Raw genomic sequence first — 17,878 nt, 5'->3', positions numbered from 1 at the left:
CAGCGTTCCCAGTCGAACGGAAATTCCCCGAACGGGAAGCCGGGGGGTGGAGTGGGGTGTGTGGGGGGGGCAGTGACGTCACTGGGGCGCCTAGACACGCCCCTTTTCCTCGTGAGCTCGACGACTGGGCGTTCTGTTTTTACGTTATTTCCGGAGCGTCTCCCTGCTCTGGAGCTTGCATTAGCTGGGCTGATTCACCTCGTGTGCGCTGCTGGAGAGCACTGCATTTCAGTTGTTTGATCCTTCCATCATCCTGGCCCGACACCATGGGAGTGACTTGGTAGGACTTCAAAGGATTTTGTGGGGTTGGGGCTTGGGGTCTTGAAGGCCCTCGGAGCTTCTAGTGTACCCGGGAGGAGGATCGGGACCAGGGTCCGCCGCCCCCCGGGAGCTGAGCAAGATGTTCTCGGGTTGTGTGGGTGAGGGGGCCACCGTGAGGGCTGCGGAATCTGCGGGACATTTCCCTCGGAGATGCGCCCCTTCCTCCTGGAAGGCGGCAGGTAAAAGGTTTTATCTTAAGAACCCATCAATTGTCATGTACCTCCTTCCCTTTTTCTTGGTACGTTTTCCTGCCCGTGAGGCCATAGTACTGCCCGGGGTGGAACTTTAGGGTCGGAAGTAGAATATCGGGACTAGGACCCATTTGCAGGCAGGGCTGGATGGTGGGGGATAGGCAACAGGCAGACAGTATCTTTTTAAGGTTTTCGCCTGCCCCTCCCTACAGCCACTAAATGCGGTTACACCAGCCTGTGTCTGGTCCTAGTTTGACCATTTTAAGATCTTGGGTCTAGAGGAAAAAAGAAACTATTGGGAATAAAGAGATTGGGATTCCAGGCACATCACCTCTTCAGGACCTGTTTCTTACTATGTTTAATTACATGGTTGGTTTAGTTTCTATGGACTTATTATCTCTAACATGTTTTAAGTCAGTGTGGCAGGGAAAGATATGGGCCTAATTTTCTTGGAGGCATTAGTTCCAAAATGCTAGATTTCAGGGCTTTAAAAAATATATATATCTTGAGCATCTTTCTGGTCAGAGAGGGCTAGAGGCCAGGGTATCTGAAGTCAATGGCTCTAGGCTTCTCATATAAGAGCCTGTGGGAACTCGTCCTTCTGGTAGCCCAGGTCTTGCAGGTTTGTCAGGGACTGCACATTTGCTTCCTGCAGTTGACATCATGAGTTTCCTTCGAAGTCCTTTAGTGTAAGAAGGATGTGAGGAACGTGAATGAAAAGTTTGCTGAGGACTTCCCTGGCGGTCCAGTGGTTAACACTCCATGCTTCCACTGTGCAGGAAACTAAGAGTTCCGCGCCTCCCTGTTCGCGGAATGTTCTCGGAACTAAGATCTGGTATGCCGCGGGGCGCAGCCAAAAAAAAAAAAGTTTGCTGCACAGAGGCATGGAACCCTGTTCTTTCAGTGCAGAAGGCAGACAGACAGAAAGGGCCCTCTGTCGGTTGGGATGCTTCTCAACTTTCTCAGGCTTCTAGGACTTGTGACCCCAGTAGCATTACCTTAGGGATTCTCTCTCTTTTTTTTTTCTTTTGGTCTCCGCTGTGCCATGTGGGATCTTAGTTCCCCTACCAGGGATCGAACCCTCGCCCCCTGCATTGGAAGTGCAGATTCTTTTTTTTTTTTTTCTTTGTGGTACGCGGGCCTCTCACTGTTGTGGCCTCTCCCGTTTGTGGAGCACAGGCTCCGGACGCGCAGGCTCAGCGGCCATGGCTCACGGGCCCAGCCACTCCGCGGCATGTGGGATCTTCCCGGACTGGGGCACGAACCCGCGGCCCCCGCAATGGCAGGCGGACTCCCAACCACTGTGCCACCAGGGAAGCCCGGAAGTGCAGATTCTTAACCATTGGACTGCCAGGGAAGTCCCAGGGGTTCTCTTTTATTTCAAAATCAGGCACATAAGCAGCATCATCATTGCTTGTTAGTGCTTTTTCTGATGGAGAGTAGTGACAATTTTTTAGCAACAGTAGGACTCTTTTTATAGCTTCCTTTAGTTGATTATGATTGTTCATAAAGCAATGCAGTGTCTCCCCAAATTCAGCCACGTATGACTGTATTTATTATTTTTATTTAGTCATGTAGCACTTGAACTATTATTTATTTGTTAATTTTATTTATTTTTTGGCTGCGTTGGGTCTTCGTTGCTGCACGCGGGCTTTCGCTAGTTGCCGTGATCAGGGGCTGCTCTTCATTGCTTTGTGTGGGCTTCTCATTGTGGTGGCTTCTCCTGTTGCAGAGCACGGGCTCTAGACACGTGGGCGTCAGTAGGCACACGGGCTTCAGTAGTTGTGGCACGCGAGCTCAGTAATTGTGGCTCGCAGGCTCTAGAGCGCAGGCTCAGTAGTTGTGGTGCACGGGCTTAGTTGCTCCACGGCATGTGGGATCTGCCCGGACTAGGGCTCGAACCCGTGTCCCCTGCATTGACAGGCGGATTCTTTTTTTTTTTTTTTTTTAATTATGTTAACCCCTATGTTCTTTTATTTATTTATTTATTTATTTATTTATTTATGGCTGTGTTGGGTCTTCGTTTCTGCGCGAGGGCTTTCTCTAGTTGTGGCAAGTGGGGGCCACTCTTCATCGCGGTGCGCAGGCCTCTCACTATCATGGCCTCTCTTGTTGCGGAGCACAGGCTCCAGACGCGCAGGCTCAGTAATTGTGGCTCACGGGGCTAATTGCTCCGCGGCATGTGGGCTCTTCCCAGACCAGGGCTCGAACCCGTGTCCCCTGCATTGACAGGTGGATTCTTAACCACTGTGCCACCAGGGAAATCCCCTGAACTATTATTTATTAATGACTTCTTTGGATTCTGTTTCTTTTCCTTAAAAGTATTTTAACAGACAATTGTATTTCTGGGGAAGCATTCTGGTAGACTGATTAAGAGCACAGATATGGAGCCAGCTCGCCTGGCTTTGAAATTTGGTCACGCCACACCACACCAAGCTTTGTGACCCTGTGTGAGTTATTCAATCCCTCTGTACTTCAGTTTCCTCATTGGCAATGAAGAGATAATAATATTATATCTTATACGGTTGATGTGAAGATTCAAAGAGTTAATTTATCTAAAGGCCTTTGGACACTGCCTGGCACATAGTTGGTGCTTGGCAGTTGTTTCCTACCACTCTAAAGGGGAAGCCAGTTTCACTCACCATAGAAGGAAATCTTGGAAATAACTTTTTGTTTCGTTGTTTTGGTTAAATTCTTGTACATACAGTTGCCTCTCACTCCCAAAGATTAGAAACTTGAGGCTTGCTTTCTCTTTGATCCCAGGATCCTTAGAACTTTCTGCATCAATGGAAATGTTCTGTGTCAGCACTACCCAGTGCAGTAGCCCCCAGCCATGTGTGGCTGTCGAACCCTTGAAATGTGGGTAGTGTGCAGCTGAGGAGTTGAAGTTTTAGTTTGTTTTATTCACTTAAGTGTAAATAGCCGCATGTGGCTTGTGGCTACTGTGCTGGGCAGCTCACGTGCAAAGTGTTAGAGTGTTGGTAAAAACATAATAACCCCAAGTTGAGGCTTTCTCCTTGATGTAGTCGGAACTGAAAGAAACGCAGAGGAAATCCCTTTCTCATCGTATAATTCAGTGTTACTGCATGCTCAGTCTGTCTGCCACCTAAAATCTTCTCTTGAACATTGGCACACATACCACACTCGGGAAATGCTGTTGCCATAGACCTGAGTCCTGAGACCTGCTCTGGTTCTTAGCAAAGCTCTCAGGGACTGTGGGCCTCTGTTTCCCTGTCTTTAAAATGAGGAGGTCCGGGTTGATGGTGTCTAAGGTAACTACTGGCCCTGATGAGCTGTGATTCTGCGGGTGAGTGAGTGACTCAATGAGTACATGTGCGTGATGATTTTGGTCATCTCCCTTCCAGTGTGTCCCAGATGCCCGTGGCCGAGGGCAAGAGTGTCCAGCAGACCGTGGAGCTCCTCACCCGGAAATTGGAGTTGCTTGGAGCAGAGAAGCAAGGAACATTTTGTGTGGACTGTGAGACCTACCACATGGCTGCCTCTACCCTTGGCAGCCAAGGTCAGTGAGGGATGGGTCTATGGGATGGCTGGAACCTGGCGTGGAGTTTATAGACATTCATGTTCATTGAAACCTTTCTGCTCTTCTGCTGAGGGTGGTATTCGTGGACATGCGGCAGATGAGTTTCTGAATTCATTAATTTTTGACTTCATCTCTTAGACTGGGCCTGTGTTGTAGTCTTTTTGCACTTTGCACTTTTAAAACAGTGTTTCTCAGAGTGTTGGTCACCGACTAATTGCCTCAAAATCCTCTGGGTTACTTGTTAAAGGTGCAGGTTCCTGGCCACCCCCCCACCCTTACCCACTGACTGGTAATCAGTCATAATCTACATTATAATAAGCTCCACAGATGGTCTTCATGCACCCTTAAAATTGAGAAAGACTCCTTTGAGGCTCAGAAGGCTTTGCATTTGATTCTCTTTGAGCTTTAGAGTTTTGGGAATTTTTGTAGAAAGGCCTCCTGTTTCCCACACCTAGCCAGTGGCCTTGGCTACCTCCTTAGCATAACCTTGATCAGTGAAACAGCTTTTGTTTTAAATGCATTTCATGGTGAGATGGGCTGTGGATGGTGATGTTAGGGAGGTAAAGAGGATTTTTGAATAGGAATTAGGGAACCTGGGTTCTCTTAGTCTTGGCTCTGTAGTAACTTGATTTTGGGTGGCTCCATAACACAGTGCCTAAGAGCCTAGGTCGTGGAATCAGATAACTGAGTCCTGGCTCTGCCACAACTAGCTGCAACTTTAGGTCATTCCCGCAGCCTGTGACTGTTCTTATGCTGGTCACTTGCCTTTTTCCCCAGGGATCCATTCCCTGCACTTCTCCTGCAAACTACATTTGCAAGGCCCCCTATAAGTTATCTTTGGCCAGTGAGAGGCACTGGGGAAGATTCGAGGATGGAAGAAAGAGAGTCCACAGTCTCTCTCTCCCTCTCCCTCTGCCTTGGGCTGTGTCTCTGGCTGTTGTTTCTTCCTTGGTTCTAGCTCCTGTTCAGCAGCCCTTGTTCCTGGCTCTCGTAACAGCACATCTTCTCTTTTTTCTTCCAGCCTTAGGGATGGTAGTGGCTCCCTGTGTTGCTAATCTTTGGGTGGCTTCACCATTCCATTCGATTTTTCAGTTATTCCAACCCCTGTACTTCATTCCCTGTATTAAATCCCCTCTAATGAAACTGCCTGGTGCGGGCTATGTTTTTTGCACCCTTCCCAATACAGTTCTCTTATCTGCAAAATGAAGATAATCCCAGTATTTACCTCCTAGTGTTGTTGTGCTAATTAAATAAGTTAATACATGCAAAGCACTTAGAACAAAGGTTGTCATGGAATAAATGTCTAGTAAATGGTAGCTAAGAACTGAACTGAATTTCATCATCAGTAAAATTGCAGTGTTAACGTTTGTTTTGACTGCAATAGGAAGAACAGAAAGAATCAAAAGAGAGAACGGTTATGAAAGCATTTGGAAAACAAAACACTTGTATATAGACATAAGATAGCATCCTACTTCTGAGAAGCTCTTTGGCCTGGGCTCTGTTTTCCTGATCAGACCTTTACTTTCAAGGAACTACAGTCTAGGTGGAGAAACAGCACATTCTCAGCAGGCAGTGGGGTAGAATGGAAGGAGCTCAGAAGGCCTGGCTTGGAGTTCCGGTTCTGCTGCTTTACTGGCTCTGTGCCTTTAGGTCAGAAGTTCTCACACTGACTAGCGTTAGCATCACCTGGAGGGTGGGAAGGCGCACTTGTTATCCCTCAGATCGACCCCCCCACCCACCCCTCACGAGTTTCTGACCCAGTAGGTAGCGGGTGGGGAGGAGAATTTGCATTTCTAACAGGTTCCCAAGTGGTGGTTGGTGCTGCTGATCTGGGACCCAAATCTTGAGTTGCCTTTCGACTGTTTTCGAGACCGTAAGAACACCTGCAGACTCCCGTAGTATGAATTAAGCATGTAATCACAGTGAGTCTGCACAGGAACAGAATGCCAGATTGGCTTTGGATGTCTTTTTACTGGAGGGTTGAAATGTTTTGAACTGGATTTCTCAGATGAAAGGTGTGAATTTGCAGCAGGCAGTGGGGAGGGCGTGGGGGGAGGTTGGTGTGGAGCCTGGTGTGTTCAGAAAGTGGCAGCACAGTGGAGGCCTGTGTAGAGGTCACAGCGCCCCCCACCTGTCCCCTCACTCTTTCCCATCGCTGCGCTCTCATCCGTGCCTGAATCCCACCCTCTCTTCATAACCTGTTTTTTCCATGAAAGTTTTTCCTGCTGACTCTTGCCCACTTGATCACTTCCTTCCCTGAAGTCTTTCCCTCCTTCCCAAGACTTCTGGTCTCTCCCAGGCAAGCACTTCTGTTTTATTGTCTTCTGAAGAGTTTTCCACCTATCTTTAGTGAGATTGTCAGCTTCTTGAGGCCAGGGGCCAAGCCCTCTGCTTGTGTGCCTCTTAAACCCTGGCACAGTGTTGGAGATAGTATAAGTACTTAATAAATATTTGGGGTTGTGGCAGTCTGTCCATTAACTCTTGTAGTGAACAAACCTTGCTTTTTTCTACTTAACTAAAACTTTTTCTACTTAACTAAAAATCTAAACAGCTTTCCTTCCTTCTTGCAGGAAACCTATAGTAATCAGTGAGAAAACTCATTTCTCAGAAACTGGAATGGGTGAGCTGGGATTTGAAACTGGATCTTGTGATTCTAGATCCTGAGTTCTTTGTGCTGTAGTTGTACTGCTTGCTTCCCAAGTCGGCTAGATGTCTTAAAATTCTCCAAAGGCTCCCCGTTGCCTTCAGGATGAAGTCTGAACTTGGGCACGGGGACTTCCCTGACAGTCCAGTGGTTGAGACTTTGCCTTCCACTGCAGGGGCTGTGGGTTGGATCCCTGGTTGGGGAACTAGATCCCACATGCCACAACTAAGAAGTCCACATCCTGGATCCCGTGTGCCTCAACTAAGACCCAGCACAGCCTAAATAAATAAATAAATACATACATACAAATAAATAAATATATTTTTAAAAATCTTAAAAAAAATTATTTTTAAATGAACTTGGAAGAGAAGGCTCTGGCCTCCCTTTCCAGCCTCACGCTCAGATAGATACTCTTCTGTGGGGCCACTTCCTATGTTTCAAAGAGGGAGGAGGCCAAGGAAAGTAGGGATGGACAGAAAAGAGAGCAACTGCTTCGTTTGGTGTGCTCAAATGCTGTTACTTTTATTTTCCTTAATACGTGATACATGACTATACAAAAGACCATATGTAAATCCTCTCTGAGTTATTAGTCATCATCCTTAATCATCCATCTGTGAGCCCATCACTCAACTTAAGAATTAAACCGTTATCCACTGTCGAAGTTCCCCATGTGCCCCTCACCTTTTTCTGTAGAGCTGGTGGGTTATACCACATGCCACCTTTTCCTCTCCCTTCCTCTCTGGAAAAGGCTGTTGGCGAGGGGCTTCCCTCCACCGCCTTCCAGGACCGTTGAGGTGATGCTGGATTGCCACCTGGCTTCGTTCAGCGCGTTGGACTCTACTCCGCGGTTTGCTGACGAAGGTCTTGATGCTGAGTAGCATCTCCGTCCCTTGCAGGTCAGGCTGGGAAGCTGATGTATGTGATGCACAATTCCGAGTACCCTTTGAGCTGCTTCGCCCTCTTTGAGAATGGCCCTTGCCTTGTTGCCGACACCAACTTTGATGTGCTCATGGTGAAGCTCAAGGGCTTTTTCCAGAGTGCCAAGGCCAGCAAGATTGAGACCCGGGGCACCCGCTACCAGTACTGTGACTTCCTAGTGAAGGTGGGCACCGTTACAATGGGGCCCAGTGCCCGAGGCATCTCCGTGGAGGTAAGACCTCGGTGAAATAGGGGCATATGTGCTGAAGGGGCTGGCTCTGCAGATTTCCACGGCCCCTGAATGCAAACAGATGTTTCTACCTACCTGATTCCTGTCCACAGAGCCACTGTGCTTCCTCTCCCTGCGTCTTTTACCCTTTCTTTAATCACTTAGGGACTCTCTAGCCCAAGATAGGAATGGGAAGCTGGGTTCACAGCAGGAAGAGAGCTTAGGAAGGCTGACTTGCTGGAGAAGGGGAGGGATGGTCAGAGGGGGCAGTGGGAGCAGGTGAATTCGGATGTGGAGGGACCAGTCACCCATCACAAGGACTGGAGCAGACCAGGGCAACTTTCAGTGCAGTTAACTTTTGGGAGGTGGAGAAGTTGTGCAACATGGGAATTCCCTGGCGGTCGAGTGGTTAGGACTCGGTGCTTTTACTGCTGGGGCCTGGGTTCAATCCCTGGTCAGGGAACTAAGATCCCACAAGCCGCCACGGCCAAAAAAGTTGTGAAGCAAAGATGTGCCTTTCCCTTTGACATGCTGTCTACTCTCATGGTGTGTGTGATGACTTCATCTTTGATGTATACACTGAAAATGACAAAGACGGAGTGTGTCAGTAGCTGGCTTTGGGACCAGTGAGAGTCTGCAATCTACCACGGTCCCCCCAAAAATACTAAGTAAGCTACAGGGCCTGCCTTTTGAAAATTGACGAGTTAGTAAGAGAGCAAGGCCCAAACACACAAACTGTTTTTGAAGTTAGTCTATAAGAAATGCCATAAAAGAGGCACAGATTGCTCTGGGAGTTCAGGCCAAAGAGAGCACTGCTGACTTTGGGGATTGTGATGCCTCCTGCAGGAGTAGCATTTAAGGAGGGACTTAAAATATAGAAACCGGGGATAGATCAGCCCTAAGAAGCACGCCAAGTGAAGAAAAGGGCGTTAGTGGTCATTACTGCTATGACACTCCAGGGACCTCTAGAGCCAAGATTTCCTGACCCTTTTCATTTGTGATACACCTTGCATTTGCCGAGACCCACTGGAAACCCAGTCTGTTTACCCTTCACGTTTCCAACTTTTGAGTACAAACACAGCCTGGCTGTTTCTTTACTTGTTTCTCCTTATGGTTACCGGTAATTTCCCCGGCCATCTCTCCAGTGAAAAGTCAGGAGAGGAAAATGAGAAAGCCTAGGATATGTGTCCTTTGGCCCCTGTCACATGGGTTGGGAAGTTATTTCTTAGGGTCAGAGCCCAGGTTTTATCTACTTAGGGAGTAATGTTTGGTGTTGAAGTGACTTATGACTGCATGTGTCTACTTTACCCTCTACTGATCCCCCCAACACACACACACACTCACACACACTCACTCTGTGTCCTGCTCTTCATTTTCTCTCTCAGAATTTTCCTGAGCTCTCCATGAATCTGCATCCAGCATAGCTGGGACTATATAGTTCTGAGATAATTCAAAGGGTCCTAAATCTGCTTCTGGGTCTTGTGCGTAGGACTGTGGGTTGATAACCCCAAGATGAGACTGTCTGAGCCTAAAGGGAACTATGCTGGGTGTTTCGAATCCCTGGTGTTTGGGTTGGATATTTCCTGTGGGGCAGCACTGCGCTGGAAGGTGTGTGTCTTTGCCTCAGGCTTGGGGAAGAGGGGCACAGGGGGCAAGAGGCGCACGAGAAGCAGACGACCTGTCCTGGCCCTCGCTTACCCTCCATCTCTGTTCTTCTGGTCCCCAGGTGGAGTATGGCCCCTGTGTGGTAGCTAGCGACTGCTGGAGCCTGCTGCTCGAGTTCCTGCAGAGCTTTCTAGGCAGCCACACCCCAGGGGCTCCCACTGTGTTTGGGAACAGGCACGACGCTGTCTACAGCCCAGCAGACACCATGGTCCAGTACATGGAACTCTTCAACAAGATCCGCAAGCAGCAGCAGGTGCCGGTGGCGGGAATTCGTTAGTGACTGGCAACTGCCCGGCTGAGCTGTCGCCAGGGGGACTCCACAGGAAGAGCAGGTGCTGCACCCTTAGGCCTCTGGACCCCAGAAACCCAGGGCAGACGGGAAGTTTTTCCTCCCTCTCTAGTTCCCAGCTGTGGCTTTTGTTCTGGGGCTCTGGACTCCCCTCCCCTGACCCTCACACACAGAGCCCCGATAGGTGTTTCAGCTGCACTTGGCCTGTCCTCAAGAACAGTAATTATGAAGAGTGGAGACGTTTGGAGCTTTCCTGCTTTAGGGGAAAACATAGGATAGGGGTGTCCCTGCCTAGTGAGGGTGGGGAAGGCAGTCTATATTGCTAACTACTGGGGATTTGGTCCAGGCCCACAGTAGACAGGCTGCGGGTTGTGTTTGGGTTGGGCTGTAATAAAGGCCTCTCCCTCTGCTCAAAGGACGTGGCTGGGCCCCTCCTGGAAAAGGAGTAAGAGGCACAGCTTATTTGATGGTTATCATTTTCTGACCTGTTTGCTGAAGTGAATTGTGAGTCACTTTTCTAGGGTGTTGCCTTGAGTCCTTTGAAGTCTTCCTCTGGACATCTTTCCATTCTGTTGTGAATTATATTAAGGCACAGGCTAAGGTGCTATAACAAGGAGAACCTAAAGTACAGTGGCTCTTAGAAGTTTATTTTTCTCTTTTCTAATAGTACAGGGGTAATCAGATTGAACTCCATAGGGTCATCAGGAACTTGGTTTCCTTCTGTCTTGTTCAGACACCCCTAGGGTGTTGTCCTTGTGTGAGTCAAAGTAGACATCGGCTCCATGTCCACATTCCACTGGGGAAAGAGAGAGAGAAAGCAGTTTCTTTTTTAAAGGACGTGACCTGGAGTTGCTTAAATCACTCTGGCTACATCTTGCTGAAAGGAACTCTGGGACATAGAGCCTCTTAGTTGGGTGGTCATGTGCCCAATTAAAACGCTGGGGGTTCTGTGACTAAAAGATGAAGGAGAAAATGGATGTGGGGACCCAGTTAGTAGCCTCTGCTACACGGAGCTCAATGGATGTGCCCAGGAATGTTCTTGGCTGTTACTCTGCAGAGAGTACCCCTGTAAGCAAGCCATTCGTTTATGAGTTGGATTGTGATAGGGCTGATGCCAGAGCCACTATAGCTGGATTAGTCGCACGGGAAGTGACTTCCACACCCCTTGCCTAAGTCTCAGCATCAAGACCTCTCCAGTTCTCTTGTGCCCAGAGCTTAGGGTTAGACAGTTGACCTCGTACTCACACTGTGCTTCATGCTTTCCTGAGCTCTTTCTTCTCATCTCATTTGAGCCTCCAAGCTGCTCATTTGACCTACATTGTCTGCCTACCCCACTCCTGCTGCAGAAATGTTCAGTCCAGCTAGCATTGAGATATACAGAGATGGTCTTAGGAAATGTATTAATGTACATACTGCAGTATTGTCCCCAAGGATACTGTCCCTCATTGAAGGCACCTAAAGAGAAATTGTTTTCAGATCTAAGTGCTCAGATCTAAAGCCTCTGTAACAAGAATCATGCAGTGGTCATGTTTCCCTTTTAGCTTTGGCTGGCCGGAAGCTCAATTCAACTTTCTAACTGTAGGACCTGTCATTTGTGTTTCTTGTTCTCACCTCCCCCTGGCTTCTTGTTTGTGTCTTTGCTTTGTTTTTACTTTTTTAAATAGAGGTATGTTTTAGATATTATTTACACATAATAAAATGCAGAGATTTTTTTAATGTTTTTGGCCTTCTGATTTATGTTTGCTTTTGTCGAGATTTATCTATTTGTATTTTTCTGTAGGCTGCCTCAAATTTTCTATTAGATGAGATAGCATTTTGAACATAATGTGTTCCCGAAAATATATAGAAATTGAGTGTGGTAAATAAAACTCCAGACTTATGCATTATAAGGAGGGGTTCCTTAAAAACTAAAAAAGTAGTATAAACTCCCTAACTATCTATGCCTTTTAGACATAATCTTGACTCATAAATTTCCAGCATACTTCACTTTTGTTCTTTTCCCTTATTTTGAACACACATTTGACCAAGATTTAAGTTCAGTAAACACCAGATCAAGCTTTAAGAATTGCCACCTTTTGTCCATCTTTGTCCTTTGCGTCAGTTAAAGAAAGCTTATTACTAAAAGAGGCGGGTAATGCAATACATTTTTTAATTTAACAAATTCAACTCCACTAGCAAAGTTGCCAGAACTGAACTGGTACCTAGTGGGAAGGGCCCAAATGTCATCCAGCTTTTGTATGTAAGTCTGAATGGGGCTTTCAAGGGTAGTTTAGGATTGTCGGTGTATAGTTTTTGAAAGTTAAGGTTGAATGAAAGTTGAGGAGCATTTATATAAAGGTAAAAGAGGCATGGTTATCCTCATTTTAAAAATGAAAAAAACTTAAACTCAGCTAGTAAATGGAGATGCTGTATTTTGGGTTCAAATCTGACATTCCTCCTTTTACACTAGACTGTCTTCCTGTCACTCCTTCCTTTGTTCCAGATGCCTTACCCCTCTCCCTGTCTGTAGCTACCCCGAAAGAGCAGAAACCAGGACATTTCTGGGATTCTGCTAACATGTCATCTTGGTGGGTACCTTTGTCAGAGTCACATGGAAATCTGCCAACCTTGACTGTCAGAACCATGCAGGGCAGCTTTAGAGTTTACCTGGTTCTCCTTCACTGTAAGATGGGGAGGTGGTGGCTCCCGGCGGGGTCATGCTGAGAGGTGAGGCTGGAGTCAGGACCAGACTTCGGACTCAGGACTCATGGCTCCCAGCATGTGACAGAGGGTGGCACCTGGACCTCTGTGTGGTGCCAGGTGATTTTAGGTGGAATGTGGAATACATTTTTATTTTAGTACTTATGCCTTATTCTAATGTACATTAGAGAAAAGTACAACTGGCACTTTATGTCTTAGGATGAGGGTAAATAAGTTTTTTAAGAAGAGTCCACTTAAAGGGAACTGTTAAGTTATGGTGCAGGTGATACCTGCAAAAGGCAAAATCTGGAGGAGGAAGGAGGATGCTAGAATTTGGGGAAACACTACGTTTCGTCCACTTCGTGTATCCATTGATAGTTCCTGCTCTTTCCTCCTGTGCTGTTCTGATTCTCTGTACCTGTTACCATGCTGCCTCCCGCTTGCTTTCCTCAGGTCTTGAGTACCAAGTCGTCACATGTCCCCCACTGTGTATTGGTGTCACTGCTCCACTGAGGGAATACCTAGGGACTGGCCACTCCTCCCCACCACCAGTCTGCCCCAACCCACTGTGTCCAGTGTTCATTCCTCAGGCTTCAGGATGAGTGAAAACTTTTCTCTCCAAATCCTGGAGGGAGGGTGAGGGGAGCAGAAGCATGTCCTCCAGCTGTCAAAAGTTGAGACTTAAAATATGGGAAGGGCTCTAGGCTGAACATTTTGAGGACATTCACAGTGGATTTAGAGCCAGGCAGGACTGATGTGTGGCCTTTCCCTCGCCACAGCCTCCCTGTCCATATCTGCTGCTGTCTGGGAGCCTTGGGCTGCAGTCCCTGGTCACAGTTGCTGTGCGGAATGGCTGAGACCGGCTAGGTTACAAGTTTGGTCCTCTCCTGGGGGGTTGGTGTCTTTGGCCTTCAAACAGTCACTTGTGGGGGGGATTTTCCCCCAAGGTGAGAACTCTGCCATTGTGTAGAGCATTCCAAAATCAGTCTCTTGGGTTAGAAGGGACCCTTGAGGTCACACAGTTTGACCATCATTCAGTATTCACATCTTTACATGATCTCCCAGAGATCATGCAGCATTAACTTGGCCTCATCTAGGGAAATCTGTTCCCTGTGTATTTCATTTTTGTCATTACCTCTGAGACAAAAAGCAAAGCAAAGCATACCTGTCCTTTCCCTTGCAGGTTGTGGAGACCGTGTGTACTTAATGAGGGAGTAGACCATTAGTTGGGGCTATAGTATGAGCAAGCCGTGACTCTTTTTTTTTTTTTTTTTTTTATTTATTTAATTTATTTATTTTTGGCTGCATTGTGTCTTTGTTGCTGCACACAGGCTTTCTCTAGTTGCTGTGAGCGGGGGCTACTCTTTGTTGTGATGCGCGGGCTTCTCACTGCAGTGGCTTCTCTTCTTGCGGAGCACGGGCCCTAGGCACACAGGTTTCAGTAGTTGTGGCGCACGGGCTTAGTTGCTCATGGCATGTGGGATCTTCCCGGACCAGGGCCCGAACCTGCGTCCCCTGAATTGGCAGGCGGATTCCCAACCACTGCGCCACCAGGGAAACCCAAGCCGTGACTCTTAAATGCACTGTGGGTTCTCAACCCCTGAGGGGAGCCTCAGGAGACCTAAGATGCCTTGAAAGTGGACACGGCTTTGTGTATACGTGCAGTTTTCTGGGATTAGGATTTATAGGGTTCATTAGAGTATTTCAAAGATCCGTGGTCCAAAAAAAAGAACCTCTAAAGGGAAAGAGCAGGAAGACAAAGATAAAGCAGGTGTGACATACATCCGGCTGACTTACTGCAAGCGAGACCTTCCACTGACTTTTGAACCCTCACCTCGGGTCCCATCTAGGGATTTCCCTCCTTCATTTTATAGGTCTTCAGGCCTTTCAGTCAGTTTCTGGGAAGCTGGGAAGCTGGACTGTGTTCCTGCTCTTTTCTTTCCTATAGGTTCCTGCTTCTCATCTTGTCACTACATATACATACACACAACCTCTCAGAAATGAGTAGGAGCAAATATGTATGAAGCAATCTTTATAGTGCTCTTTGTGGCCCCAGGAGTTACTCTTCCATTATGTCATACTCCATGGGATCTGAAAATTATCCTGCTGTAATGGCATTTTGCTTAATGAGCGTATTTTCATTTTTCAGGATGGTGTGATTGATGAGGCAGAGAAACAGTTCCTTGCCTCTGTGATGAAATTAGTAAGTTAAAAAAAAAGATTCTTGGAACTCTCAGGGCAAAGGTTCCTAATTCTCTTGGAGTCTCTGTTTTATTCCCCAACATATCCCTGCCCCATCAGATGGCATAGACCTGTTTTTAAGGTTAATGTGAATTCTACTGAGTTTTCTTTGGAGGCTTTAAAAGAGAATTTAGGGACCACATTTGTACATCCTAGATTGTCCCAAAGGCAGAAGTCAATATTGGACATCTGTTGTGTGGGAAAGGCAAGGCTAGGAATGTGGAGGTGACAGGTGTTCCGAGGCAGCCTACTAAGTGGAAGAGAACACTGCTTTACGAGACAGATGTCTGGGTGCTAGCCATAGTACTGTCCCTAACTTGCCAGGTAACTTCGATCACGTTGGCCTTTCTGGACCTCATCTGTGTAGTGGGAGTAATGATGCCCTCTTTCCGTATTTCATAGGCTTGTTGAGAGGCTCAAGGGAGAACAGATGTAAAGAGTGCTTTGGGGACAAGGTGGTGCTGTCTGTGTTCTTGCACCTTTTAATGGTGCTAAAGGTATTGTGTATAGTTAGGATGTTTGAGATGGGAAGCTATAGGGTTATTACTGCTTGGTAGCAGGTTAAAATTCTCCTCCAGTGCAAAGGAAATAGTTGTAATAGAGAAGAAGCAATGTGGAGAGAGAGTCCAGAGAAAGTATCTATCATACAGGTGTATTTTTGTAATCAGTGAGACCAGTGAGCACAGTTGTAGGGACCATTTCTAGAGCATGGAAATATATTTTTAATATTTACTCATAGTGTTGGGATTTTACTTGTTCTCCTACAACCTAAAGGAAAAGAAGCTGAGCTTTAAAAAAAAAAAAAAAAAAGTGGAGTAGAAATGACTATATTTTCTTTGTGTCCATCCCTGTTTCCCCTCAACCCCCAAGCCTTAGTTGTGCCTGCTTCTGAACTGCTTTTTGGGTGCCATGTATATTGTGTATATGGTGACTGAAGAAAGTTGTGTCTATAGAAAGTTCAGTGTTCCTGATTCTATTTTCCATTCCTCATTGATGAACCACCTAAGCTTTTAACTCTGAAGCTACAATAAAACCTTTTTGTTAGCTATCTTGCACAGACTTTTCATATTTGAATTATCTAAAATAGCCTTCTTATTCTTTCTGCTTCCATCTGATACACAATTCTCAAACTTTTTGGTATCAGGATTCCTTGATGCTCTTAAAAATTACTGAGTACCCTAAAGAGCTTTTGTTTATGTAGGTTATATCTATTGGTACTTACCTTATTAAAACTTATTTATAATGAAAAATGAAAGTATTAATTCACTTAAAAGTAACAGTAAACACATCACATGTTAACATAAGGAAGATATTTTAATGAAAAATAACTTTTTATTCAAAGAAAAAATTTAGAAGAGTGGCATTGTTTTATATTTTTGCAAATCTCTTGAATGTCTGACATAATAGAAGACAGTGGATTCTAATATCTGCTTCTGCAGTCAGTGTGTTGAAATTTGTTGTTTGGTTGAAGAATATGAAGAAAATCCAACCTCACACAGATGTGTAGTTGGAAAAAGGGAGAAGTATAGTGATACCGTCTTCCGATAATTGTGTATGTTTTTTGATATTACATCACAGCTCCACTAAAGGTTAGTTGCAATGTGGAATCTCAAATTCTATCAGTGAACTTTTTGTACTCTATTATATTAACATTCATTGGTTTATTTTGCACTTTGAAGGGATCTTTTACCCATACACAATTTTGTAGCATCATGCATTGGTCATCTGGGAAATACTGCAGATCTTTTAAATGTTGACACATTTCATTTTGCAACATCAAAAAATCATATTTGTTAATATCACCACCAATCTCATCAGAAAAGTCTTGGGAAGCTATCAAGCCCACAGTGGCAGATATGTTTTCAAAAATTCTAAGTTTTGCCTGAGAGCTTGAGTTTGATCAATGCTGTCAGGCTCAATTTGTTTATATTTGAGAAAATATCTTTCAGATACCCAAGGCTGAATGACTATAGTTTATCTGTTAGCTGTTCTTCCAAGTAAAAATGGTATTGCATGAATTGCTACTTCAGCTCAAAATTCAGAGAAATTGCACAAGTTCTTTTCCTCAAGAAATACATTGTAAGGAACAAAAGTGCTTTATGCCTACATCCACTTAATCACATAGAGGAGTATTATTGAAAAAATTTGTTCTTACATAAAACAAATAGTTTTTATTGTAGTGCTTCATCAAGGACTTCCTTAAAGTGACACAGATATTATTTTTTTCCTGTGAATGGGTGGCAGTGAAGAATACCTTGACTGCTAGTACAATTCAGTGCCATTGGCTTGATTTGTGTTAAGGCAGCTGCAATTTTACCCATTGTGACTTTTGTATCATTAGTGCAAATGTCATCACAGTGACAAAGGCAAGTAATATCTTATTACTATGAAAATAGTTTTGATTTCAGGGACCCTCCTGAAAAAAGTCTGTAGCTACCAGGGCTCCGCAGGCCACACTTTTGAGAACCACTGGTCTAATACCTACTCACAGCACTGAGAATCATCGCCCCCATTGCTATTTTGAGATCACTCCTTCCTTCAGAAGGCTTAAGTGGCTCCAAAATACTTCACTCAAAAAAGCACCTATAATGGTGTCACGTACTTTGTTAGGGAAATAACATTGAATAAGATCCAATCTTTATTCTCCAAGAATTTTCTCGAGGGGCTGGGGAGTAAGAGGAGAAAATAGATGAGTTATAATGTAAGATAAGAGTTCCTTAAAGAAAATTATGTTAAAGGTGTTAGACAGCAAAGGGAATGCTAAATTTTGGGTCTAACTCTGAGCTCTTGAACCACATGGCAAATCCTCACCAAATCAGTCAACCACTAGGTCTTCTCCTTTCATCAAAAGTCTTAAAAGCCTAAGTTAGCTACCTTTGGAAATGTTTTCACAGATTTGGCTCCGGGCATTGTAGATTCTTGCTTACACATGCATATGCTCTTTCCCCCTTCTTATTTTATTTGTTGTTCTTTGGCTTTTGTTGCTTCTATATTTCATATTTACAGGTGTGTGGCTTTGAGCCAGTGTAGGTGTTAACACATATGTTTATTTCTTTTCCTTGCCCTTGTACTTAAACGTAAGCCTTTACCTGTTTTATTAGCCCTGCGTTGGATGATGTAACTGTTGGTCTTATTTGGAGGAAACCCCCCCATCCCTAGC

General features: G+C 45.5%; 1 protein-coding gene across 2 annotated transcripts; it reads left to right on the top strand.

The window, feature by feature from the left end:
• Positions 1 to 164: 164 nt before the first annotated feature.
• On the top strand, positions 165 to 9,822 carry MED20 (mediator complex subunit 20). Of its 2 annotated transcripts, none has more exons than XM_082637827.1 (4): positions 165 to 280; positions 3,878 to 4,032; positions 7,594 to 7,799; positions 9,571 to 9,822. In XM_082637827.1, exons 1-4 carry the CDS (start codon positions 267 to 269, stop codon positions 9,784 to 9,786), a joined length of 591 nt encoding a protein of 196 aa, XP_082493953.1. In that variant the 5' UTR covers positions 165 to 266; the 3' UTR covers positions 9,787 to 9,822. The 2 variants fall into 2 exon arrangements, with proteins under 2 accessions (XP_082493953.1, XP_082493952.1); XM_082637826.1 differs by having other exon boundaries at positions 7,594 to 7,847.
• The last annotated feature ends 8,056 nt before the right edge of the window (positions 9,823 to 17,878 follow it).

This window comes from Mesoplodon mirus, assembly GCF_964341445.2.
Source record: "Mesoplodon mirus genome assembly, chromosome: 12".
Lineage (NCBI taxonomy): Eukaryota > Metazoa > Chordata > Mammalia > Artiodactyla > Ziphiidae > Mesoplodon > Mesoplodon mirus.
Note: the sequence above shows the minus strand (reverse complement) of the source record. Positions and strands in the feature narration are given on the sequence as shown.

What these genes read in the sequence shown, in the direction of transcription:
- MED20 (XM_082637826.1), top strand. An exon ending in CTCTACCCTTGGCAGCCAAG is followed by an intron (nt 4,033 to 7,593) that starts GTCAGTGAGGGA and finishes CGTCCCTTGCAG; the next exon opens with GTCAGGCTGGGAAGCTGATG. An exon ending in CCCGAGGCATCTCCGTGGAG is followed by an intron (nt 7,848 to 9,570) that starts GTAAGACCTCGG and finishes TCTGGTCCCCAG; the next exon opens with GTGGAGTATGGCCCCTGTGT.